Consider the following 26,524-nt stretch of genomic DNA (forward strand, 5'->3'; position numbering starts at 1 on the left):
CAAGGAAATGAAACATGTTTTATTCTAATAAGAGAATGGAGCCACTCACATAGTGAGACTAGATGGAAGCATAAATCAGAGAATTATACAACAATTACAAAATAATGTCTGCTGCCGCTGTTTTTCCGAGCAGATTCTTGTTGCCACCCCGTCGATCTCTAGTGTTTAACGTTAAAATCGTCTCCAGGGAGCGTTCGTAATGAAACATGGAGCTTAACAAGGCAGAATGACACACATTACTGACAGATCAAGGAGCGAAACAAACCGAACAGCTTTTCACTAGAGGCAAAAGCAAGTGGAGTAGAAAGATCAGTATTTTTAAAAAGCCGTTTGGGTACAGAGACAACGGCAATTTACAGTTGCAGAGTGGTTTTTCGTAAAAAAGACAAGTGGCTGAGTGGCAGTGATCTGAGGGAAGCAGCAGACCGATGATGAAGTTCAGTGCTGCTCGGATCTTCATGTGGAATAAAATACTGCATGTAATTAAGGTCTTATTCAACCGTGCCATTTTGCAGGTGCCCAAAATAATTTATTTGGTGGACAACAAACTATAATGGCATGATTTGTAAAAAATTACTTAAATCTGGTGTTAAAAAGTCACTTCTGCCACTTTTCATATTATGAGGGATGATGCGCCGCAGAAATGTCCACAAGTGACCAAAAAACTGCCGTTGTTGATGGATGGTGGTCAGCCCAGGTATCTGATTACCAGGAACATGAAGACACAGGTCAACAACATGCCTCCAATCATGATGAACTTGTCTTGGGTGGCTCGTCTTTCAATCAGTCTCATCACTGTGTTCGACAGCCCTAACATGTTGGCCACATCCAGCATCTTCTTATGGGTCCCCTGTGTAGAGCGGAGACAGAGCCATACTCAGGTAAACAGTCATGATCACGTGTCTCAAACAGCCATACACACAATGTTGTGGAAGATTTAGCCATTCCATGACAACAGTGTAATTATCCACACTAATTCATCTGATTTTGGGAGACGTTGAGTGCCAACACCCTCCCTGACGCGCCGCTCTGTCAGAAGTTTCTCATGGCTAGACAACCGGGCTGTGAGTGCCGATCAACAGACACACCCTGATAAGAGGAGGCCTGAAGCAAAGCCAGGAAGACCATCTCCTCCCTGGAAACACGGACTCACCCGCTAACTGAGCATAGACTGTACACACCAACAATGAGACTATTGTCATCACTGTGGACACCAGAAACTGGGTCAGGGTCTAAGCTTGAACCTGAATCTATGCAGTGAATTTAAAAAAACAAAAGAGAGAAGGTCCTCTGCTCTGCTACAGATAATCCTCTTTCTAAATCTTGTATTAAATCTCATGCACACACCTTCAGTGTAGACCTTTGATCTCTGAGGCCGTTGAGGATGCTACTGCCACTGCCCAGGAGGTCATCCATGCCTCTGTGTGCGTTGTGCAAATTGGAGTTAAACTGTAGGGTCTCGTCTATGGGGATGGAGGTGTCTGCGTCCTGTTGAGCAAGAACAAACAGTTTTTAATGCCACATTATTCAGCCCGAAGAGTCAAAGTTGGATTCCTGTCCTATAAAGTGATGGTCAACTTCACCACCCCCAGTCTGAGCTGGGTAGGTAGGAAACATACGTTGGTCGTGAAGGTACGGCTCATGAGTTCCTCCCTCTCTCGGTCCTGGGCCTCTCTGGCGTAGCGTCGGTGCTGGAAATTCTGCAGGGCGGTACGAAGATGCTGGACATCATACTTAAGCTGGTCCACTCGCCTGAAGGTAAGCAGAGAGCACAGAAAGTTGATTAGTTGTAAAGTGGACAAAAGCTCTCTCTACAACTCACTCACTTCCTTGATATAGTTTCTGATCATTGAAGTTCATCACAGTTCTATTATTAATTGTTTTTTGTAAAGAGATTTCTTTTCCCTCTCATCTCATCATGAACCGAGTCTCTCAGTCTCCCCCTCTCAGCTTCATTCAGGCCCCACCAGAGCTCAGATCTGAGGGGTGCTGTGGGACGGGGTGTACCCTGTCCCCTAAGGCCTGTTTACCCAGCTCAGAAATGAATCTTTGCCCAATGCAGCAGGAATGTTGGTGATGACGGGGCTTCGGAGGAAATGTTTTCATAGAGCCACGTCGCCACAGGGCAGGACAGGGCTGCCTGTCTCATCTTCTACACCCTCCACATGCCTTTATGAGATACGGTTAACCCTGCCAGCTCTGAGGCTTTAGGGTCACCATCAATTGACTCAATCCAAACTCACAATTTGGCGTTCTGGCGGCGGTTTGGTGGTTCCTTGCTGGCCAGGATCTCAAGGCGTTCTAAATGATTGAAGATCTGGTCGATTCTAGCCTGCAGTTCATTCTCTAGTACTTGAATAACGAGAAAAAGGGAGACAATACACACAAAAGGTGATTCGTTTGGTATAATTAGAGGAAGGAAAACACAAAATAACATTTCCTTTTGGATCTTTTCCAAAGCAACCTGGTAAATCTTTGCTCTTGTTACATGTAATACATTTGTTTGACATTTGGATTTAAACCTTTTCTAACATTCAGTTTTCATGTTGCTGAGACTGTGGGTGCCTGCGGTGGTATTTAGAAGCAGAGTGACCCTCTCTCATTAGTAAGCATACAGGTTGTGCATGTTATGCCCTTTGGGTTAAAACACAAGCTGATGTCATCATTTGGGAAGGGGAGGTGGGGGGAGGTCGTCTACTGCCTGGCTCCCACCATTATCTAGAAGAAGCCCTCCCTGCTTCTGTCACTACACCCACCCCGCTTCTTCCTGTCCTGGCACCAGCCTGGTCCAGAACTGATTGGGCAGGCACCAACCACAGAAAACAATCAACCCCCCACAGGAGGGGTCCTGCTATTATATGAGAGCAGCCACAACAAGGAGTCACGACTGCACAGGAATTAAGAAACCATTCAAAGGAAAATGGACTACAGCTGGTGCCATCGACACTTAGTGTAAAGCATGTGCAGGTCGCTACTCACAATGTACCGACTGACGATCCGTCTTCTCCAGATTGCCCATAAGAGACTGCACCTCCTGGATTTGCCTAATCCACAACATGACGTTAGTTCATAGGAGCCAACACATGATGTCAAAGTGCAACCTGACATTTTTCAGACATTTACAAACATCGACGAACAGCTGTGTTAAGATTTAATGGCAAAATATCATACCATGCTGATATTAGTTTGCTACAGTCACAGCTGAAGTTTAAATGACTGGTAATTAACGTTAGCTAAGTTACACTCGTTAGCTAGCTGTGAGAGTCCACAGAGTTTCCGCAGGAGACACACACACACTCACTTGTTTGTCTGATGGTAGAGCGTCTCCATCTTCCGTTAACTGTTCAAATGCTTTGTTTCCCTGTGAATTGTAGCGTTACTTTCAATTTAACGCATCGATCCTGACAGCTAGCTAGCTAGCTAACGGTGGTGGAGTGTACACGTCATCAGCCGAGCGTTTGTGTACGGAAATAGGAAAGCGGAAGCGCTGCAGCGTCACACGAGAGAGGGAAAAAGAGAGGAGTGCTCACTCTGCCCCGCTTTTCCGGCACTGAAAATTTAATTACAGACCTGTACTTCAGCTTTTCTTTGGGTAATTCGGTATTTATCTGATATTTTTGCGAGGTAAAGACAGTTATAAGGTTTGTTACCTATCGATAATACCATAGTTAGTACCCCTTTGACGATGGATGACATGATATTAACGATCTTTGGCTAACGCAAAGCACCGAAGAAACACCTCCTAGTGTCAAAACCGCTCTGTAGCAGACACATTGGTAAGAAATTGCATCGTTTGTGAATTAATAGTTTTTAAATTCTAAATGTTGTGATGCATAAAGACACAAAAAGCCAAATGTTAGCTCTGACTGTCAGGTAGACACTGAGTGCTGTATGTTGGTGCACATCACAACACCTCATCATGGGCGAGTCCACACTTCAGCTCAGGTGATTCAACTGATGCTTAACAACCCAAATTTAAATCTAGGCTGTGGGCTATATCTTCCATTGCATTTGCTATTCTCTTACACGTAGTAGCTGACAGGTCTGATAGCAGAGATCCTTTCCCCTACCAGGACGAGCTCTGAGAGCATATCTGTTGACATGTAGACATGTGACAGGAAAGACTCTGTGAAACATGTCCTGGGGCAAGCTTTTGTCAGCTCCCACTGATTCAGTCTAATTAGGCTGTCCTCTTTTTCCACAGGTAGGTGTCAGAATATTCCTGTCTGTCCATCCACAGGCTTCCTTCTTGCCTGCGGACAGAGACACCAAAACTAATGATATCAAACTTTTCTCATAGTGAGGTGAGATTACAGAAGGAGTCACTGTAGAGAGGATGTCTGAGGGAGGTTGTTTGTGGAGTTCCCCGTCACAGACTGATGTTGTCACGTTGCACTGTGTGAAAGTGGCATGATTTGACTTCCCAGAACAAGCTGTGAGCATTTCACAATAGCTCCTTGGTGATTTAGTGGGAAGAAAATCGTCCTGGGGCGCTGCCTGGCACCTTAACAAAACCACATCTCAATCACCTTGCTCCAACCCTCCATCGCTGTGCTGCCTACTAAACCGGGAGGGGGAAGGATCAATGAGGCCAGGAGCAAGCACAGCAAATTCAAGCATCCTTTGGCCTAATTAGTGCAGTGAGCTGTTACAAGCTCCCGTTTGCCAGTGACCGCCGTGTTTGTTTACCTCATTCAGCGCACACCGATCAGAAATCGGCCCAGACAGTTTTCCGCAGCTGCCTGATGGTACTTGAGTTGATGGTTGTATCTTCAGGCGAGACACTTCTGAACAGAGGTCCTTTTCACCCACCCCCACATGTCAGACACCTTGAGATCTGTTCATGCCACTTCTTGCTCTCCCTGTTCACCGTTTTCGGTTGTCATAATACATCCCCAGGGCAGCGTTTGGATGTGCACGTCTTTAACCTGTTACTCAGAATAGAGAAGAAGTATGGAAAGGGAGAAATAAGGCCTCCCTCAAACCTTTTCCAAAAAGTACATGAGGCATATTTACCTCTCCGTCTCTCTCTCAAGGTCATGGGGTTCTCTCTGTCTGTCCTTTATCTTTCAGCCCTGAGGTAAGGATGAGATGAGCTTACTGGTTTTCCTCCACACCTGAGCACCAACAGGCACAAACTGGAATCCAGACTCCAGGTGTGGAGCACGGTCACGCCACTCCGACTGACCGAGAGATCACATGTGGTTAAACCTAGTTTTGAATGTCACTGTCATAGTTCAGTGCACATTAATGGTCCAAAGTTAGAGATTTCAAGGCAGGTTTGTTTTTCCGGATTGTGAGATATAGTATTTTTGAGACTATTTCCTCATGAATTAGTGCTCTACAGTGGTGGCATAGAGTTTAGATCTTAGCAGTAGCAACTCCTCCATTACAAATCCTCCATTACAAATAAGTCATGCATATAAAATCTTACTCAGCAAAATGTTTTAGATATCTAAAGTAAAAGTACTCATTATGCAAAGTGGCCCCATTCAGAGTGTTGTAATTATCTTAATGTGTATTTTAAAGCAGACCTGGATCCAGATGCAGAAACATCTGGGCATTTCCTATCATGTTATTTCCTGATGCCAGGCTTTGATCCTTTGCGGGCTTCAGCTGGAACCAAAATTTAGCACTGGATCAGGCTCCATGTCCCGGTTAGACAACATGGCTGCAGAATTATGTTTGGTAGAGGAAGAAAGCACTCACTATGCTCCATGACTACCCTCCCTCAATAACACTGTTTTGTTCATCAAGAGAAAATGATATGTTATTGAATCACTTCTACACAACGTACTTAATGATGTTTTCCAGGCAATATAATACATCATAACTCTCCAATGATTGCCCAAGACAGACAGAGTGAAGAAGCCAATTATGAGGAGCAAAATCGCCTTGGGTCAACAATTTTTGGATACCAGTCATACTTGGAGGCACACTGATCTTCTCACTCCCCCCCCGAGGGAGATGATCCACTCGTCTTTGAAGCCGTGATGAGACGCTGAATGAAAGCAAATGAGGGCCTGTCAGAGATGACAGGAGAAACTCATAAGCTCCCGGTGTCTCAGTGGGCTCTGGTGGGAAAGGGGTCCAGAGGTGGGGCCAGGGGTGGCATAGCCCCCCACCCTTACCAGAGTAAGAAGGTGATGGGTGGTTGGCCTGTTTATTTAGTGTCCGAACTTCTGTATAAAGTGACTGTTAAGTCAATCAATTGACCACAAAAAGCTGCAAAACAGCTGTGAGAAGATGCAAAACGAACACAAAGAGACCAAAATAACTACAAAAACATGGAAAACAAACACAAAGAGACCCAAAAGAATTACAAAGACACACAAAATGACAGCGAAGATACTCAAAACAACCACAGAGAGGTGCAAAGCAATGACGACAAGATGCAAAATGGCCCTGAAAAGATGCAAAACGACTATGAAGAGACACAAAACAACTACAAAGAGATGCAAAATGGCCCTGAAAAGATGCAAAATGACCATGAAGAGACACCAAACGACTACAAAGAGGCACAAAACAGCCACAAAAAGACTCAAAACAACCACAAAGAGACTCAAAACAACCAGAGAGGTGCAAAACAACTACAAAGAGATGCAAGACATACAACAACAGAATATTATGTAACATGAATATAGTAATATGACTTAATAAATGTACACATTTCTGTGTTTACACATTCCCCAAATGTGCCCCCCTTCACTGAATCTCTGCCCCAGTATTGCCCCCCTGCATTCTAAAGCTTCTAAACGGCCCCTGAAGTGCTCCTTTCACCTTATTTGCTTTTCTCTGGAGGTGCCTTTCCCAGTGGGAGAAGCTGATCAGCCTCAGTGTTTCCCTCCCTCCTTGCTTTATTTTGTCTGACCTCAAAGCGCATATAGCTCTTACAGCTGTCATACACTCAGACACACACACAGCCCTGTGGCCATACCACCTGTGACACCCACACCTCTCCGGATGAGAGATGCTGTCCACCTCTGTGGTTGGATGACGGCTCAGCCGGGATGGGAACACAAACAGCAACATGGCACGGAGCTCTACAGTGGGCTTCCCCTGCCTGACAGCTCTTCACCCACAGTCATACACCCACTGTCAACCAGGCTCTCATGATCAAGTCGTATGTGTCAGTTAGCCAGATTATGTGGTGCACAGAGCTCAAGAGATAATAAATTCTGAAGGCACATTATTGTGTATCTGAATGCTTTAATGACAGTGATAATTTAATAAGTTAAGGAAATCAAGCCAACAGACGGCATAATTGTGTGGCTGTAGATGTTCTAACAGTCACAGACGACTTCCAGACGTATTTTTTTTGTGATGTTGCTGTTTGAGAGAACACGTAGCTCTGCCCTTTATCAGTGTTTTTCTCTGTCGCGCATTGTTGATCTGGGAAAGTTTTGTTTCGGTTGTAATGGAGGTCAGTGTGTGTGTGTGTGTGTGTGTGTGTGTGTGTGTGTGTGTGCAGCTGAGAGAAAGGCAGAGGAGTACCATATAGAGTACAATGGGAGTCAGTTATGAAGGTGCATGAGGTCTTATCATGTCCTATCGCAGCGGCTGCAATGTAAACCCTGCTGCTAGTGCTGCAGGTGTTTCAGTGGAGCAGCATGGGAACGGCCTCCCCCAGGTCAACGGGGATGCCAGTAGATATTCGCAGGGCATCTTTGCTGTTTGAAATCAATCAGAAACATGACTTGTGCAGTACACTGTCCCTATCTCCTGCACTGTGCTTCGTCTTGCTCCTTGCAGTTGGTCACATCCTCAAGCATCCAACCACTGCTTCTGTCTTTCCTTCACTTGACAAGTTTGTTTTTGTTGAAAACGTCTGTCAGATGTGTAAATTTCACACACTATTGTTAACAGAGTAAGCTGATTATTTTTTTTGACCAACTGATTCATTATTTGGTCCAAAACCCATGTGACACAGATACAGGAAATCGCTTCATCTATTAATCAACTGTCTGCTTTAACTTTGCATATATTATTATGTTATGGCTATTCATACTGTAATAAACTTCTGTTCTCCTCTCATCTTTTTTTCCTGTCCTCTGGTGAGAATCCATAATTTCAGCCCTGCTGCCCGCTCAGTTGACCATCACACATGTACACAACTTCTCTACACCCATGCGTCTCATCACCCATTGTGAGCAACTCAGCCACCGTCCCAGTCCACCCAGCCTCTGAGTTAGGCCCCCCCATAGAGGTATGCACTCAGCCTTGTCATAGCTCTAGGCAGTGCATGTTCTTGTTGTGGGTTGAGCAATTGCATTAGTCATTTCACATTCCAAATTCCTACCCCATGCCGTATTCACAACTCTCTGTCTCTCTCTCTCTCTCTCTTCCCTCTTTCTTCTGCACCAAATCCATTGCACCCCTCATCCTCTTCATCATTTAATTTTCTCTCTGTGCCATGTCAGGGTGTGGGGATTAGGCCCAGCACTGATGCTATCTAAGTGGCTTCCCTACAGAGGCGGAAGTCTTGTCGGGTTTAGATGTTTGACCTGGGGCTCAGAGGTTCCGATTACAGGACGAGACTGCGCTTTGTGTCCTTGAGCAAAGTATCCACCAAGCCTTCCACGCTTCAGTTAACATCTACTGTTCTTACACAAATGAGTGATGTATAAACCTGAAAGCTATGTACGTTGCTTTGGATAATATCTTTTTGCCAAGCAACACAAATATAATACATATCTCAAAAAATGCTTCAGTGCCAATTCATCTTCATCTATCAGAGCACCGCGCACTGCTGCAGCCCATAGTCACCTTTACCTGAACCAGGCCGATGCAGACACGAGGGATAGCGTTACCACCATCGTCACCCTACATTATCTATGTCATTCAGTGTCTCGGGGTGACGGAGAGAAGCTCCAGCATACAGCGGGCCGACTGTAGTCCACGCCCGCACGGGAAAACCTGACTACAAACACACACTCACATATCACTCCCACTGAAGTGACCACAGGTGTGCACATGGCAAGTATGCACACACACACATATGCAAAAACCTTTCTGCCCTCACCTGTCTCCTGTCAGGACTGTTTCAAACACACACACAGGAGCTCGCACACTGCACCCCTGCGCCGTCCAACCCCCCACCCTGCTCAAAGCAGCCACCCTCGGGGCTTGTGCGTGCGAATCCGGCTGTGGACTCAGCAGCCCCCATCGCTGCACCCCCTCCACTCAGGGTAGTGAGGGAAATGAAGGCTTTAGGAGTTCATTATAAAACAACAACAGCAGCAGCAGGGGATAGGCCTCCTGGGGCCACAAACTATCCCTTCTCATCCCTCCATCCTCATCTTTTTCCTTTATGTCCCTCAGTATCTCAACCCCGGTCCACCCTGCTCCCAGCGACACACTCCTCTCTCTCCTTCCTTATCCCACAGCTTGCAGAGAATTTTTAAAATACGCCATTCGTGCTGAATGAAGTTAAATATTGATCCGCAATATTATAATATGACGAGTTAATATAGTGAGTCTCAACTTATGAACCTGTTTGACCTCAGACATCAGAAAGACGGCTGACGCATTCATGTATCACCGAACTGAAGTTTCCGACTTTTTTGTCCAAGAGGGGAAATTAATATTGAAGCAAAGGATACAAGCGAAGGTTTCTGTTGGTCATATACTGCTGTTATTAGATAGACAAAAACATTTTGTTGCTGTCCAGTGAAATCCTCAACAGCAGCCCTGTTTTCAGCTTTGTGACAGTGTTTTGTGGGAAGTGAGAGAATTTCCTCAGCCCATAAAGAAACAGTTAAGCCGTCAGTTAAAAATTTGGAGATACATGGTTTTCATTCCAGAAAGATAAGAGTTTTACTGCTGGAGAAAATACTTTTTTATAGCAATGATGACACTTTATGAATGTAAAAAAATAACTTTGGATGGAGATAGATGGAGAAGATAAAAAGAAAGCTTGATTTTTCTGCAGTTGCATTGATTCTCTCACACAAGAAAAACCTTTTACCCTTTGGACATTTGGCCCATTTCGTAGCTTTATCGAGATTATTCATTGCAAGGCTTTCCTAAAAAAAAAAAAGCTGACTCTTGCCCCCAAGGAATGAAAGCATACTCATCACACTGAGAGATAATTGGCTCCAACAATACCATATACTGTACATCCATTAAAGGGACTTTTAAGGTCATAAAAACTCTGTAATTTTGAAATTGTCTTATAATTCACTACAATACTTTGATTCTCTGGTTGATGTTCTAATAAGGAATAATAATGTGTAATCATAGTAATTAGAGGGCAACATCAAAAGCACCAGAGCACACACTATAAATGCCTCATACAATAGCTCCCTGTATGCTGTAGGTTCACTGATGCCTCGCAAATGAGTGGAAAGTTATGATTCACGGATAATAGCGCGTAAACTGCTCTCATCGTCATTCTGGGGCAGCCAAATGTTACTTTCTGATGGTGAACCGGGGGTCAAATGCTCTGCAAGACAGCATTCTTCAAGTCATCATCTTTGTCATCATCGTTATGATTGTCATCGTGGTTGGTGCGCTGGCTGGAGGCACAACACCTGTAAGCGTGTCCTCCACCCACCTGTCCACCCACCCCGTGCATTTAGCAGGCGGTTGAGGGTGATGCAGCGAGACCACAGGCCTTTCAGATGAAAAGGAGGGCAGGGCGGTATCAGCAGGAAGTGGTTTTTGCCCGATAGGTGCAGGGCAAAGAGTTTCAGGCAGGTGTATTGCCTCCCTGTTGCGTGTGGAGCGCGCATGTGTGTGTGTGTGCGTGTGTGTGCGCGCGCGCGTGTGTGTGTGTGTGTGTGTGTGTGAGCACGGTTGAGGGCGAAAGCCTGCAGCAACTGAGCAAGACACGACGACCACAAAGCTCTTACAAATGTACGTCCATTTATTAATCTTATTTATTTTAAATAAGAATGTAATGCAGCAAGGTTAAAAAAAACATTTGCTTTTGAAATATGGAGACATATATTCCCAAATTCAAAAGAACTGTACAAAAATCTAACGTATGATCTTTAAAACAAAGGACAGGACACAACTCTGCATAGCTCATAAATCTGTCTGATATTTGCCAAAAGATGAAGTGAGGTAGAAAATTATGATTCCACATTGTCATACGCCTGGAGCCCTGACATGAGTTATATTCATATTATATATACAGCTCAGGATCGCTCAAGCAAAACATAAACTGGCCTATAAAATAAAGCCTTTGGGTCCGATGTGCACTTCTGACCTGCACACATGGACACATAAGAGTTGTCTTGGATGTAAGCACAAGAGAGTAAACATGGTGATTTTCTTTGATTAGCAATTTGGGGGAAATAAGGAGCATGATTAGCCCACTTGAAAGGCATTTACAGGAAATATGTGGCTAAATTAGACTTTGAAGACCAAATGGTTCGGTCAGGCATCTTTAAACTTGAAAGTGTAGCACAGTGTGTGCTTCTATAAATAGAGGAAAAACCAGAGGAGGGCTGATGCGTCCAGAAGTGTTTCTCATTCTTTGTTTTTCAGAGACAGTGTTTGGTGTTTCCTTTACGATTACCCCGGGGTATTTCCCTTTGTTGTGTGGAGCACACATCAGGCTACATGTAGAGATTTCCATAGACATTTCCATAAGAGCAACTGAAACCCAGCTTGGTTCCTTACACAATAAGCATGTTAACGCGTGTAGTTACAATGTGTATCAATGGCATCAACCACCCCTCAAAGCTTCCAGTGACTCTATTTTCTAACTTTCTTTAAGTAGTGAACTTAAGTGCTTTTTAATCAGAAATGAACCCAAACACAGCAGACAGAAAGACAGACAGGTGGATTCCTTTAAAGGCCATTTTAGCCTCAGTGGCGACACTCATTTACAAAAAGGATAGAGTGGAAAGCAGCAGGACAACAGACACAATGACTGATACAATAAATAGTCAAGTGGAAGGGGCCAATGCAATTACAATACAACAAAGTCACTGTCGGTCCCCCTGCAGACGGGGCTTTGACGTCACACTGCTGGTGCCATCCAGTCCAGTCCAGTACCTGTTTTAAGAGCTTGTTTCCCTCCGTCCCAGAAGAGCGGCGTTTCAGTGCATCCAGCGAGAGAAAAGCAGAGAAAACATCCTCACCTACAGTAAGCTGCTGCATATCAAATCAGCGACGATTAGCAAATAAACAGCAATATTATAATGTTACAAGTGTATGTTCCTCCCCAAATAACATGCGGGTCAGAGTGCAGATCTGCAAAGACATGCTCTGATGTCACATCCCTCAGCGAATATAGGAGCTTATAGTTCAGCCATGTCTTTCTTTTGGTTTTTGCAGGTCTTTGCGCACTGCTTATGTTTCCTCTATCTCATCATCTGCTACGCGTTTTTGCAGGTGTACACCTCCTCCTCTCTCACGCATGTCTGACACTCCACGTGGCAGCACCAGCGTACCTGGCAGTGGCAGGACAGGCTGGTGAGGCGCATGGCGGTGTTGTAACCACGTCCACAGCACAGACTCTGACAGCTGGTGTCTTTGGCACATGACCGGCCGCCTGTACCTGAGGAGTAGCGGGAGGGTCTGCAGAAGCTGGGGGACTCTTCCAGGTAGACCAGGTCAGTAGTGCGGAGGCTCTGGCCGTGGCGCCGGGGGCCCGCGAGCTCTGTCTCCCCGGTGGCTGCGTTGGTGACGCTCAGCACTCGCACTGCGGTGTCATATCGATACTTCAGCAGCCGCCCGGTGTCGTGGAAAGGGGACAGCTGCTTCCAGCAAGTCCGTACGGCACAAGAGCCGGAGACACCGTGACACTTGCAGGTTGTTTTCAGCCCGCTCTTCACTGCCTGAGATGGGAGAAAAAAAGCAGGGGAGGGGGGAAAAGAGGGATGTCAGTTCCTTCAGTTTGATTCATGACCTGGCCTCTTATCTGGGAGGTCTATCTGGACAGAGTGAGACAGTTTCCTGCAGGGTGGGCAGGGGGTTAGGGGTGGTGGTCTGCGAATGGTGTGCCTTTAGCCCACCTCAGTCAAAATTTTTGACATAGTGGGTTGGGGGGGACTGTTCAGCATGTCGTATTTCATTTGCCTCACATTTCTCACTTGGACAGCTCTTGCAATTTTTTTTTCTTTTTCGCTCAATGTGTTGAAACTAGCTCTGTCTGCTTCCCTCCCGTCTCTCTTTGCCGAAGCCTGAGGCATAGGTGACAAACAGTGCAGACAGTGGAATCTCTCCACCCTGTTCTTTGTACATGCCTGCTCATGGAAAACATTGATAAGAATTTCTGTGCAGGAAGTGCCAAAAAATATGTAGCAGCAGTTTGCGGTGGTGCCCCTGATTTAGGTTAATAGTTCACTGAGCTTGATGGTCAGTGATGAGAGCCCGATCACTCAGCCTGAGAGCTGCTGTCTTGGCGGGGGCCAGAGACAGGTCATTCAGACGGAGCCAGAGGGGACCTGTGGGTTGAAAAGTTCTGCTCAGTTCCTCCCTTTGCAGGTATGAACCCCTCAGGGGCTTCAGAGCACCATTACCAAGGGATGGGGGGGGGGGGCATTTCATGTTTTTGTTAACACAGCTCGTGGTCCCTCTCAACCACATTGGTGTAAAGTGAGGAAAACATTTAACTGAGCAAAGATGAGATAAGGCATTTGCCCTCAGTTCTTCCTGTTTGGCGGTGATTCTTTTTGTCTCCACCATCTCTGGTTCCATCTAGGTGTGAGCTGCAGGAGCCGGATCCTGGGGCCTGATGTTTCGGAGCTACACAGTGGCGGTTATGAACATTAGGTGGATTTATGAAGAGCACAGTGATCCAGTAAGTGGAAAAAAATGCTCGCTCGTATATTAAAAAGAGGCCACGGTTATAATCGTTCTCTCTGACATGAGGCCTTTAATTTTCTGTAGGCCCGCACAGCAAGCTTTATCATGCCTGAGAACACCTGGCTCCAACGATCCCACCGCCGTCTCGTCGCCCCGCTGCACTGCCTCACCCTCTGCCTCTGTGTTATCCACCAAGGCCAACGACGGCAGCAAATAAGGGGGCGTTTGTTTGGCTGGCACTGTGCAAAATATGCAGGTGAGGATTACAATTCTGCATCCTCTGATGGCGCTGGAGTGTGTCAGAGGTATAATTGTCATGTGAAATTGCAGCCCAACTAATTGAGCAAAGTGTGGCTCAGGTATAGGTCATGTTTTTGATGCCTTGGGCTTGGGAGGCAACCTCACCATAAAGGTAAGGAGCGTGCGATTTCGCTGAGGCACATTTGATGCAATATTTCGACTTCCCTCGTTTGGGTTTATTCGTTCACACTCACCCGAATTCCAACGTTGATGTTGTGGGCGTCGACCTGAGCTCTCAGGTCCTTGCTGACCCTCTTCTGGCCGAGGAACTTCTTGAGGAACTTGGTGCTGTATTTCAGGTTGTCACCGCAGACCCCCCACTGCCACGCTTCCCGGTGCTGGATGCCGGGGGAGTCGTCACACGTGCACCTCTCCATTCGACCTGAGCTGCACGCTTTGGCGAGCGCATGGGTCAGCGCCGCAGAGGACACTGCCAGCAGGAAGGCAGTCTCCTTGAACGCTGGGATAGATGGGAAATACACCAGAGGAGGTTGAATAAATTCAAATGCACACGAGAGGCAGATTTAACAAGCTGAATTTACAGAGATTTTAATACAATCCTGTTTGTGGCATTAAAGACATGTCCTCTGAGTGCTATGTATAGCTTAAAGGATTAATACATAGTTCACAATCATCAAAATGTCTTTTGCACCACAGAGTAAGCCTTTAAGCCCAAGTGTTTACAAAGTGCTCACTACGTCGTCATGGTTTACTACAACCTCAGCGTTATTCTGCAAGTTTTCTTGTGTCATAATTCCTCTTCTGACCTTTTCTTCTGGTTCTGCACTGTTATTTGCTTCGCCCAGAGCCATCACCAGTATGTATTTTGATCCAATTAATTATTATTTTGACTGGGAAGGATTTTCCCAGATGAAAGTGGGTAATCGTGCCACCCTTTTCCTCTGGGAATGGGCGCTTTCCCGAGATAAAAATAACCACAGGGCTTGAGCGCTCTCCACCGCACCACATTTCTTGGCTTTCTACTCCCTCATTACCTCCATGCTGACCTGTTCATGTTCTCCCACACACTGATATCCATATGCATAAAGCCTGGAAGATCCTTAAGCATTTACTGTGCACAGCAGGCCTGTAGGGGACTTGAGATATATGCAAAATGGTGATTTAGTATTTTTTCCAAGTGGAGCTAATCAATGGTTGTATCAAGTCACGGAAAAAGCATTCAAATAGGCAACTTGTGGAAACTTTTTTTCAGGGCTGCATCAAGTGACGGGACTGTGCAACACATCGGAAGGGACACAAAATGAAAGATTGAAGGGTTTAGAAGTGTCACCCGGTGTCATGGTCACAAATGCTTTGGCATTATATTGGCCAGAAGTACACAGTCCCAAGTCTAGTAATGTTTCCAGACGCAGCACGGCTAAATACTAGCTCGTTTTCTAAAATCAGTGAGGACATTTTAGATCGATTCAGGTCTTACTTTAAAGGTCATAATCATAAGACAGCAACAACCAATACAAACAAAAATAAATGGTCAAAAAACTATTTTGTTTGCACTGTAATAATAATAACAACACAGTTATTATTAATTTGATGCTATTTTCTGTGATAATTAACGTTATTTTATATGAATTTTTTTTTGGATTTGGTTTGTGAGTCACACCATAAATAAATAAATAAAAAAAAATCTATATTAGTATTTCATTAAAGGTATACAGGAATCATATTTGATTACTGTCTCCAGTCTTTTTTTCTTCTCTCATTACTTTGGCTGTAGATAATCACTGTAAGATAAACTGATGTTGGTGCGTCAGGGGCAGGCAGGCAGGCAGATCAGCCCAGCACAAGCTTTCGGTGTCTTGCTCAGAGACACTTTCACAGGACAGATGCTTTTCTGTAAACGCACTGCAGGTTATCTAAGCGAGTCGTGGAGGTAAAAAATCGGGCAGCTGTGCAACTGTTTCACTTGGGGGAAACGAGGATAAAGACGAATGCGCATGGAGAGACAGCGAGTTTGAACCCCGCACGAGAAGCTTTGGATGACGGTACAACTAAAGTGCTGAAACTAAAAAGCTGAAGACTGAATGAATGCCGTACCTCTTTTCAAAAGGCTTCCTCGGCCGTCCAGACTGCAGTTCCAGCGCTCGTTCCTGAACTGATACCGACACTCCAGGAGGCTGAGGCGCACCGACTCCCGCAGCGTCTCGGCCAAACCCGGTTCCCTGCGACACAGCCTCTTCTGCCGCCTGGTCAGCGTCATCTGCTCGCACTGCTTCAGGTGGGCCTTGCCTGTCGGAGGTTCATTGGAAAACGGACCTGGTAAAAACACCAAGGGTTCTCGACCTGTCAGCCTTGGAGGAGGGGAGACAAACATTACAAATTGCGGTGAGTTACATTTGCAAGTAATCCGAAGACAGATGCAATGCACTTTTCTAACTTTGAAATAAAGTGTAGATCTACACTATTACGATCGAATAAATAATTATTCTATCACTTCCAGTAAATATGCGACATTGGCGAGTTGATCTGTTGTAGTTTGTTTTGCGCTGTTTACTCAGTCTTGCTACCTGAAAAAAAAAAAAAAATCATTTCTCTGTCAGAATATTTATTGTTTAATTTTAGGTTTCTTGATTGATGTCAATACTGTAAATAATAGGAATCCATGTGCGGGGGAAAACAAACGGTAATCTAAAAATCCAGGAAAACCGCGTAAAATAGCCACATAATTATGATTAAATTGGCTGAGAGACATCTTAAATTAGCACTGGTGGTAAGTATGACTTGCTGCAACAAATTAGCTTGACAATTAGCAAAAGAGTAAAAGGTTTCGAAATACACAATGACGATTTATTGCTATAGTTTGTGCACAATTACGCGTGCGCAATTTGGCTAAAGTTTGCAAAGGTTGTTCTGATTGCTTCTGAATAACAAATGCAATCAATGAATGTGAGGGGCAGAAGTAAAAGGGAAATCGACTGACCCAAAATAAGCTGCAGAGTGCGAGAGAAGGATGCAGAGCGCGATGAGTCGCAGTAGGCAGGCGGTCCGTGGGAGCCTGGAGCGCATGGTGCCGGGTTGGCGCTGCTCTTCATCTCGCTGATTCTTCAACGGAGAGAGTCTCTGCCGTCTGGTCGGCGCACCTCTTTAAGGGGCCCCACATGCACACAGACTTTCAATCCAGTGCGTCAGGCCCAGTGGTTCGCTGGGGGGGGGCATCATCATCTTGCTGCACCCTCATTGGATTCTCTCGATATTGTTACTGTATGTTCACTCCCACTGTAACGCCACCCAGGTGGTCAGAGCTACAAAATGACTGGTGTTACCTGCGGTAATATAGAAATCTCGAGTGCACCTGAGTGCCCATCCCGAGGATAATCGGGTCTCCAGCCATCCTAGTTACACGCTGAACGCAAAACCTCAAATCTAGCCCTTTTCATAAGCAGCGAAACTGTGCTTTAAAAAAAAAAAAAAAAAAATCCCTTCTTTGATGTCAAAGGTTTTTTTTGTGGTCAGTCTATCGCAACTCCTCAAGTATCCTCTAGCATTTTCCACTCAGATTTTACTGATGCATAAATTGTGATTCTGTTGATCAGTAGTCTTGGAAATGATATTCAGCATCTTTAAAAACAGCATGGTGGTTTCATGTCTGAAGCTCCACCAGACCCTAGGTTTACCCCATAAGGTTATACTTAATAACACATTCACTCTGAAGTGTCCTTGACCAACAGGTTGTATTCTTCACCCTATTACTTATTAGACATATGAGTTATTGCATTATAATTATTGTGATTAGGCAGCATATATCCACCAATCATGAAAACAAATTAAAGCGCAGCATTAAAAGGAACCCTACAGATGCTGAATGGATGATCCATGAAGTCTGAGATTAAAGGACACAAACATACAGTGTATTATTAAAGGCACTATATCCGGTTCCTGCAATCAAACTACACCCAAACTTCATTGGTTCCTTAGAAACAAGCCAACCATGGATGGAGCCCCATCTAGTGGATTCAATGTAGAAATTCAACATGGAGGTTAACTTTGGTGAAGGCTGACCAAAGCACGACATCAAAGTTTCTTAAAGTCAAAGGTGACTTCAGATATTTTGCTAGGAACAGGCTCAAATTTCAGATATTTAACACAGTAAAGTCTCTCTTTTTCTCTCTCTTTTACCCCTGCACTCTTGCAAGTTTATAATTCTGTCCGCACTCCATGCCATTATGTGGCGCTAATGTACCATTTCGATATTTGCTCCCGTCATAAATACAAAGAAGAAGAAGAATTGCTTGATGATGACGAAGAAGACGACAACGATGCCGGAAAACGCCATTTTGCTGTTGAGCAGGACCAGCGACGAAGGGGCGAGAAGCAGTAGTAAAGGTAATGTTACGTTACAAACATTATTTGGAAATAGTTAACATCAGAGTTTCAAATATATGTGTTAAATCTAAATAAGGGTGGAGATAAATAACATGCTTACTTTTTTAATGTTATATTTTGCTGTAAGTTGTGGAAGCTTGAAGCCGGACACTTCGTTAGCTGTTTCCTTAGCAGTTCAACTTTAGCACGACCGTGTTTGCTTAGGAAGTTTTTAAACACTTTATCTCTGAATATAAACTCCTCCCAAATAATAACCAGCGAATCCACCAGCAAGTTTCGTCTTTATGCGTAGTTTTTTGTCTTTGCCATGTTTTAGTTAATGTTAACATTTATAATCCGTGATTCCTAAAACATAAATAGCAAGGCTAACTAGCTAATATTAACGAGTTCGGGTTAACGCTAGCTCCTCTTCCTGCTTTATGGCTAAAGTTAGCTCGCTAATAACCAGAGTTTAAACGCAGGTACTTACCCAACTACTGGCAAACTCACCGTTACCTTTTGTTATCAGTTAAACTTCACTCAGTTATGTTACTTAAGCGTCAACGGATATATACTTTAAAACATGCAATGTTAAATATATTGGCACTAGCGTTTTGATTTATGGGCAGTGGAGTCATCTGACCGACCTTAATCCAAATGGCTTTAGGGCATTGCAAAACAAAAGATGATTTTTATTTTATTTGACAAAGTACACATGTCAATTCACATCGCAGACGTCTATCTGAAGGCAGGTAGGTGCCGTACCTGTCGGTGTCTGCTCTCAGTCAATGACGTTAGCCCATGAAGTAACGTGGCACGGAGCTCCAGTTTCGCTCTCAAAACTTATCTCGTCTGTTTTAAATAAGCCGCCACAAAAATAATATCCTAGACCTCGAATAGTAATTTCTGTGGTAATGTCCAAAAACCTTAATACTCCTTGCGTTGCGTTGTTAACAAGAACCTGTCATTCCTGTTTACTTAGGAGGAGCAGCAATTAGCAGGACGTCCTCATTTTTCTCACCCCAACCCAGCCCTGCATGACTGAGTGAAGCGCTGTTGGAAAGAAGTGTTGAAAAGTCAGAGGCCATATCATGAAATTGTTTGCTTTGTCCAACCAGTAACAAACACAAAAACAACAAAAACAACACAATAGCACTACATGATTATGCTGCCGACAGTGGAAGACCAGATTTCAGGCGACGTTAGGAGGACCTGGATTGTTTGCAAGGGGATAGAAGGAACCAGTTTATCTTTCCTTTTTTTTTTTTTTGGTTAATTCAAATGATCACCTATGCTTGCAAGTATTGTGTTACCTCTCTCATGTCAGGGCTCCACTCGTCTCTATTGCTCCATCACTGACCTTATTGTGTACCTCTGAAATAATTGCCGGTCAACATAAGCCTTTCTCATTGTTTCTTCTTTGCCTAAGGTATTATGCACCTTGCAGGGCTTCTTACTTGATCATGTTTTGTCTGTTAATACAATAGATGTTAGTAAATGAGCTAGGCTCTTTATTGTGTCTCCATTGTGTTTGATGGGTTGCGTCAGTTGACACATAATTGGCTGTTTTACATCAGAGCGCTGTAGTTAATAGACATCAGCCTTCACAGTCTTAATGTCTTGAAATGGCAGAAGATCGAGCATGATGTGTTTTATTTTTATTTTCCCCCAATTTAAATTGATTTAGCAAGCCCTGATATTATTTTTTTGTATATTAACTGCTGTTTTAAGCGATTACTTTCCGCCCACAGATTTTGTTTGCCATATTGTAGATACCCATAAACATAATAAGGAGAGACGAAGCTATGTTTGCAAGCTTTGTTATGATAGCACCTGGGTAATTTGGCTAGGTCTTGTGCTAAGTTTGTTGCACCAAAACAATCAATGTTGTTCTCAAGGTGATCTTGCCTTCGGTTTGTTTTCAGAATATTGGAGTCAGTGGGAGATTTTATTCACTAATAACAGTGTTAAATCTGTTACAACATCATTGAAAGTCATATTCTTTCCTGAACATTATTATCTACTCTGTCTGTGTGATGAGCTGTGTTATGTTAAACCAGCGTATAGATGCACCACAGAAGCTGTATGCTTCACAGCAGCCCCTCCTCATACTGAACCTCCCTCTTAAATGGATCCTCAGTGTTTCACCACATTGCACTGTGATACATTATGTGCAATATATGGCAGTGAGCCATGGTACGTTTGATTAAGGCAGGTATTTTTAATAATAATATCAGGGTGGACTCAGGTTGGACAATTACACAAGCTTGGTTATATTACCACACAGTTTTACATGCCATTTACACTTGAGTGCAAGTATTGTGTTACCTGCCTTGTGTCAGGGTTTCACTCATCAGCCCTACCTGTGCACTCTACAGTTTAGTGAAATCTTGTACCTGTTCATGTTTGGATGGACTTTTAAAATGTTAACTTGATTGAACAGGTCTCCTTGTAGTTCCCCACCCTCTGTAACAGTGTGCAGTGAGATTGAGGAAATGTCCTTGTAAGACTGGTGGATTGGTGAGTTTGCAGGTTGTAAGGTCATAAGCACATACTGTAGTATAGTTATTTTGAAATACTGCATAATGGTATTCTCACTAACAGACAGTTTTCACACAACCGGCTCTACAACAGCTGTATAGTCAGTGGATAAAGCAGCTTTTCCTGCTTTTCTCTAAAGTTTCAGAAATTGATTTACTGGTTTACATATTAAGGCATCTATTAGGGTTGTTAAAATTACAGAAACACTCCATCCACTTGCAGTTGAACAGCAATTGTTATGTAGTGATACTTCTTTTACCTTATAAACAATCTTTGGCAGAGTACAGACACCAGCTGCGGAGACCACACAAACCAGAGTAATTTTATTTTGGTGATATGAGACCTGAAGTCGTTTTAACTGATGAAAACGACTGTAATACTGGCTAAAAAGGAGAAGCTGCCTGCTGAATGTATTGTATGTTTTGCTAATAAGAGGGAGGAGAGATAACCGCTTCATTATCGTCTGAGCTTATAGCCAATTAGTTGATTTTTTTTTTTTTTTTTTTTTTTTGCCAACCAGGGAGTAAGAGCAGAGTCAATCACTAGTGCAAACAGATTTCTTACATCAACAGACTCAAATTTTTACTCCTTTTGTATTGAAATACTGTACTTCAGACCCAGCTGTCATTAAGGAGAGCAGCTTGCTTGCAACAGAAGCAGGCTGAGATGCAAACACACTTGAATACAGAAAAGATAGGACCAGGTTTAGATTTCCAAGCAACTACCTGTTCTGTTCAACTGCAGTGGAGAATAATTTCAAGAGAACTTTTAGCTATCCAAAACATAACTGGTAAACAACAGGTTTTGGTGTGAGCCCCTCAGAATTGAAACAAAAGGGCCTTTTCTTTCTCGACTGGACATTTTGCGTTGTCATCCAACGATTACAGACAGAAATCTGTTGTACACAAGGCAGTGTTATCAATTTCTACACTGACAATAGATGCAGTTGTCCATAATCCGGCACTGCCAGAAGACATGTTGTCATCTTTGTTACTCACTCTTCCTGTTTCAGAACTTGAAGAATGTGCTCTGTTTTCCTCACCAGTACTTATACCTGTTGCACTGTGAATGTGTACATTTAGCACATAGCTGAGCATAACAAGCTGAGACACGTTGTCTCTCATTGTCAACAGACATTGTGCAAAAACCTTAAACCCACCGAAGGATTAGCAGGAGGTAGGTTAAGGAAAACGCAGCAGACGTATCGTTTATAGCTCCATAGCACAGCTTCTGGACTATACCGACCAGACTGGTTGTTTATATCCTGTTTGATTTTCAGTGTTCGGGTTTTTCAGGTTCATAAATGTGATAATATGCTGCTTTTTTGTCGTACATTTTTGTAAATGAACCCTCTTGGATTCTGTTGGTCCGAGGTGACAAGTTATTTGACTATATCACTTTGGCCTAAAGGAATTTGGGAGTTTTTCATTTGTTTTCCGATGGTTCATAGACAAAACAAATCGAGAAAAGCACCGACAGATTGACTTGATAATGAAGATATTTTTTCCCTTGCAGCTCTAAAGTCTTTTGTCACATCCTTGCACATTAAGTACATCATGCTCTCAGACATGTAGCACTTCAAATTTTGTGGTAGCTATTTCTCATTGTTGACTTTTTGTAGACTAAATGATTAATACACCAGTAATGAAGGTCAACATTTGTATGGGAACGTGTACCAGAGTTTTCTGCATTGAGGCACAGCGAGCAAAGGCTCCCTGGGCTCAGACTTGTTCATGAACTATGTAGCTTAACCTGACTGTTCAGTGCAGGGAAAAAAATACCTTTCAGGCAGACAAGGTGTGATGCCGGGCAAACTCAAGTCTGGTTCATCTGGTCCACATACAGTCTGCGTTTGTCACCCAACCTGGTTTCTTGACCTCCGGTCTTTGATGGCAGTTTCTAGGTCGACATATATACATTTACCATTTAAGTTGACATAAGACATAGATTACACTTTATAGTAGAGATGGCCCTGAGCTGATTCTGAGGATCAGTATCAGGGGCCCAATTTAAAGAACTGCAAAGATTTAAGCTTACAAACTCAGTGCTTTTGAATCAGAACCTCACAAGATGCTCATGAAAAATGCAGTGTGTCAGATTTAAGAGGGCGCGGCTATTACGTCAATGTGCAGAAGCATTCAATCAGCTTTTAGGTAAATATGCATATTGGATTGCGCTCTGTATCGAAAGATGCTCCGATCAAGTTAGGGTCAAAAGACAACAACCGCCACTTCTAAAGGTGGAACTTTAGCGCTTCGATAACCTTTCTGTCATCGTTTACCGTGTGTTATCGGCATTTTAGAGACCTGACCACTCGATATTGTTTGTCCTTCAGCAGGTGAGCCAAGATGGGGGCTTTTCAAACCATGTTTGCTAAATTGTTTGGCAAGAAAGAAATGAGGATCTTGATGGTAGGACTGGATGCCGCTGGAAAGACCACCATCCTGTACAAGCTCAAACTGGGAGAAATTGTTACCACAATCCCTACCATCGGTGAGTCCCGTCCTGCACCGTCACAAGAAATCCATAAGTTAACACCTATAGTGACTGATGTCTTGGCATTGGTAAGAAGACCACGCAGAGTAACATCTCATACATTTTTATCTCTTTGTTTTCCCTGTCGTCCGCAGGTTTTAATGTTGAGACTGTAGAATACAAGAACATCAGTTTTACAGTGTGGGATGTCGGCGGTCAGGACAAGATCAGGCCACTCTGGAGGCATTACTTCCAAAACACACAAGGTGTTGTGATGTTTTTAGATCTTTTCAAGCCTGTTGTTATCCACTGTATCCACTTCTTCATACAAACCTCACCTTCTTTCCATTTTCAGGCCTTATCTTTGTGGTGGACAGTAATGACAGGGAGCGTGTTGGTGAGGCCAAGGATGAGCTGATGCGAATGTTGGCTGAGGATGAGCTCAGGGAAGCTGCACTGCTTGTGTTTGCCAACAAACAGGTGAGTTGAGTTTAATTATTGTGCTCTTATTTATTCTGTGTATTTTGCTCGTGTTTTTACCCACTCTGTAAAGTGTCCTTGAGTCCTTTGAAAGGCGTTTCTAAATAAAATGTATTATTATTATTGAGTCATGGTCTTTAAAAAACAAGCATCATAAGTGCAAGAGCATGGCCATTGATCTGTGAACAGGGGATTGGCCCACTACCATGTGACTGATATGATCAAAGAGGCAAAGATTGTAGAGGCAGGTGTGGCATAAAGGCTGGAAAAGTGGACAGGGCGGGGAAAGGGTGTGATAATTTAAGCTTATAAAAATAGCAGTTTTGAATCATGAACTTGAATATTTCTAGTAGGTCCTGGAAAATACGGTGTGTCATATTTAATAAGCTAGAGCTTTCATTTCTGTGTGTCAGATACATTTGGTCAGTGTTCATCTGTGTGTGTGATGCAGTAGTTTGATTGTGAATCTGTACTCTGTCACTGTGTTCTCTCAGTGCCCAAGATAAATGTCTCCTATGGGAGACAATAAAGGCCACTCTCACTGAATCAGCATTTAAGTAAATATAAGACTCTGTATCAAACTGATATCTAGTCTTTAAATGACTGTTCAGATCAGAGCCAAAGCAGTAAGTAAGATAATGTTAGTCTGGAACAACAGTGTGTATCACCCAGACTGTCTTTATAGGCTTGTGCATGTTTAATTTACATTGTTATTAAACATTTTTAAGAAGTTGCATTATTACAATTTTAAAACATTGAATAAGAACACTGATACAGATCAGTTTTGTCAGTCGTCTGCTAATGAATTAGGCAGGTCACAGTAAAAAAAAAGTGATCTGTGCAAAGCTGAAAGGGGGTGTTATGTGCTTTTTCTTCTTGGTAATTAAATGTTGTGTTTTCTGCTCTTTCAGGACCTGCCCAATGCCATGAATGCAGCTGAGATCACAGACAAGTTGGGCTTGCACTTGCTGCGCAATCGTGTCTGGTATATCCAGGCCACGTGTGCCACTAGTGGTGATGGTCTCTACGAGGGTCTCGACTGGCTTTCAAACCATCTAAAGAATGCAAAATGATCCATCACTCCACCTCCAGTCTGTCATCTGTCTGCAGTGTGATGGGAGACTCCACTGGTCCTGGTCTGATTCTCCCCTGTCCTCTTTTCATCTGATGTGTTGGACATTTGGCCAGTGCTCCCCTGCATCTGTGTACTGTATGGGTGTGTTTGGATGAGTGTTTTTGGATGAATGAATGTGTGTGTGAGCTGAGTGGGAGCAGCCCTGCTGTGCCTTGAACACAGTTAACTCTCAAGCACCTCATCCCTCCAATGTAAGCACATCCAAAGGCACTGGTCTCCACAAAGCAAAGAGTGACACAGGGTGTTGAGTCCTGTGCGTCATCTGTCAAGAACAACAAACAGTAATGCCGTTTGTACATCTGCTCGTGACATTAAGGCCTTTTTTATAATGGTTCATTCACCCTGAGAAGCCGTACAATGTAACCCATGTCTTGCTTGATACAATAAAATGACATCCCAGATCAGTTCATATTCTTTTGACAATTAATGACTTTTGGTCGTTTCAGTTTTTACTGCTTCAGTGAACGCTGGATCATTTTTGGTTCTCTCTCACAGTCGAATTCTTTAGATTTGTAGTTGAATTGTCAAGCCTCGAAACTGTAGGTCCTGTTCACGGTCAGATCGTGTCCTATTCAGCATCTATTCCTGTCAACAAGTTTCCCCATTCGTTGAGCAATTTCTTCAGTTTTGAATTTCAGTTCAGTCCCCCCTCTGGAAGTTAGCCCTCATTGCTGTGACCCTGAGATTTATTTACATGGTGACTTTTGTTTTACATAAAAAGTCACGACAGGGTCTAGAAAGACAAGTGATTTGTGTTTATATTGTGTGGAGGTGACTTCTGTTTCATTGGTGGATGTGTGTATCTTTGGGATGCTGTGAGTTTCAACTATATCGAGTCAAGAACAGTGAGGCCTTTTTAAAGTTGCTTGCACTCTAGCCTTTTAGTTACTCGTAGTCTTATGCTCTCTTGTATGTAGTTCTTTCTGTTAGGGTCTAGTTTGTTTGGGTTTTTTTCCCTTCATGGTGATTTACGCATGATCTGGTTACCTTAAGCGTTAGCTGAAGTTACAGGTGCAGTCTTTTGATTAAAAGACTTTGGGGACCAATTGGTTCGGAAGGGGTTCATTGTGTTTGGTTCAGTTTTGGATTTGCCTGTAGAGTGTGAGGTGGCTGCCTCCTGTGTTTTTTTATTTTTCAGAGGACACATGCTCTTGAACAAATTGTCAGCGCTGTGATAGACGGTACAGTTGAATTGGAAGTGTGTGCTCTGGCCTACTGTATGAACCTGTGCTGTAAATGCTTCCTCAGTGTGTCAGGCGTTATGGTGTTTTTCCTGTATGCAACCAGGGCGCTTCCCCTGGAGTTACTGTCCCTCCGATGCCATTTGCACAACCTCATCAGCTTGCACAACACAGGCCCATGTGAAGACAGTGGTTTGTCCATCAGCCTTTACAAAGAACCCATCCCATTGCTTTACACCAGCAGACAGTTAAAATGTACAGGTAAGAAAGTTGCACCAGTTAACCCACTAACAACAGTTTCCCACACATCCATTGATCCCAAAGGCTTTTG

At 43.7% G+C, this 26,524-nt stretch overlaps 3 protein-coding genes across 4 annotated transcripts; 1 reads left to right on the plus strand and 2 right to left on the minus strand.

Annotated features, from left to right (window-relative positions):
* Positions 1-2: 2 nt before the first annotated feature.
* Positions 3-3,466, minus strand: gosr2 (golgi SNAP receptor complex member 2). Its single transcript, XM_070981153.1, has 6 exons — positions 3,302-3,466; positions 2,980-3,044; positions 2,244-2,352; positions 1,620-1,752; positions 1,348-1,488; positions 3-850 (listed from the first exon to the last, which is right to left on the minus strand). The coding sequence occupies exons 1-6, from the start codon at positions 3,328-3,330 to the stop codon at positions 689-691; spliced, it is 639 nt and encodes a 212-aa protein (XP_070837254.1). The 5' UTR covers positions 3,331-3,466; the 3' UTR covers positions 3-688.
* A 7,382-nt stretch (positions 3,467-10,848) lies between these two features.
* On the minus strand, positions 10,849-17,321 carry wnt9b (wingless-type MMTV integration site family, member 9B). The gene is made up of 4 exons (XM_070980767.1): positions 17,000-17,321; positions 16,117-16,370; positions 14,256-14,521; positions 10,849-12,791 (listed from the first exon to the last, which is right to left on the minus strand). The coding sequence occupies exons 1-4, from the start codon at positions 17,083-17,085 to the stop codon at positions 12,330-12,332; spliced, it is 1,068 nt and encodes a 355-aa protein (XP_070836868.1). The 5' UTR covers positions 17,086-17,321; the 3' UTR covers positions 10,849-12,329.
* Positions 17,322-18,332: 1,011 nt separating this feature from the next.
* arf2a (ARF GTPase 2a) lies at positions 18,333-25,783 on the plus strand. Of its 2 annotated transcripts, none has more exons than XM_070980768.1 (5): positions 18,333-18,402; positions 23,261-23,415; positions 23,553-23,663; positions 23,753-23,877; positions 24,789-25,783. In XM_070980768.1, the coding sequence occupies exons 2-5, from the start codon at positions 23,271-23,273 to the stop codon at positions 24,948-24,950; spliced, it is 543 nt and encodes a 180-aa protein (XP_070836869.1). In that variant the 5' UTR covers positions 18,333-18,402; positions 23,261-23,270; the 3' UTR covers positions 24,951-25,783. The 2 variants fall into 2 exon arrangements, with proteins under 2 accessions (XP_070836869.1, XP_070836870.1); XM_070980769.1 differs by having other exon boundaries at positions 18,341-18,402; positions 23,258-23,415.
* The last annotated feature ends 741 nt before the right edge of the window (positions 25,784-26,524 follow it).

Source organism: Chaetodon trifascialis, chromosome 15 (genome assembly GCF_039877785.1).
Source record: "Chaetodon trifascialis isolate fChaTrf1 chromosome 15, fChaTrf1.hap1, whole genome shotgun sequence".
In the NCBI taxonomy this organism is placed as follows: domain Eukaryota; kingdom Metazoa; phylum Chordata; class Actinopteri; order Chaetodontiformes; family Chaetodontidae; genus Chaetodon; species Chaetodon trifascialis.

Coding starts and splice junctions, on each gene's coding strand:
- gosr2 (XM_070981153.1), bottom strand. CDS start 3,330: ATGGAGACGCTCTACCATCAGACAAACAA. Junction 3,045..3,301: donor CTCTACCATCAGACAAACAA/GTGAGTGTGTGT, acceptor GTTGTGGATTAG/GCAAATCCAGGAGGTGCAGT. Junction 2,353..2,979: donor GGATCGTCAGTCGGTACATT/GTGAGTAGCGAC, acceptor TCGTTATTCAAG/TACTAGAGAATGAACTGCAG.
- wnt9b (XM_070980767.1), bottom strand. CDS start 17,085: ATGCGCTCCAGGCTCCCACGGACCGCCTGCCTACTGCGACTCATCGCG. Junction 14,522..16,116: donor AGGAAGCCTTTTGAAAAGAG/GTACGGCATTCA, acceptor CATCTATCCCAG/CGTTCAAGGAGACTGCCTTC. Junction 12,792..14,255: donor ACATCAACGTTGGAATTCGG/GTGAGTGTGAAC, acceptor CTCCCATCTCAG/GCAGTGAAGAGCGGGCTGAA.
- arf2a (XM_070980768.1), top strand. CDS start 23,271: ATGGGGGCTTTTCAAACCATGTTTGCTAAATTGTTTGGCAAGAAAGAA. Junction 23,416..23,552: donor TACCACAATCCCTACCATCG/GTGAGTCCCGTC, acceptor TGTCGTCCGCAG/GTTTTAATGTTGAGACTGTA. Junction 23,878..24,788: donor TTGTGTTTGCCAACAAACAG/GTGAGTTGAGTT, acceptor CTGCTCTTTCAG/GACCTGCCCAATGCCATGAA.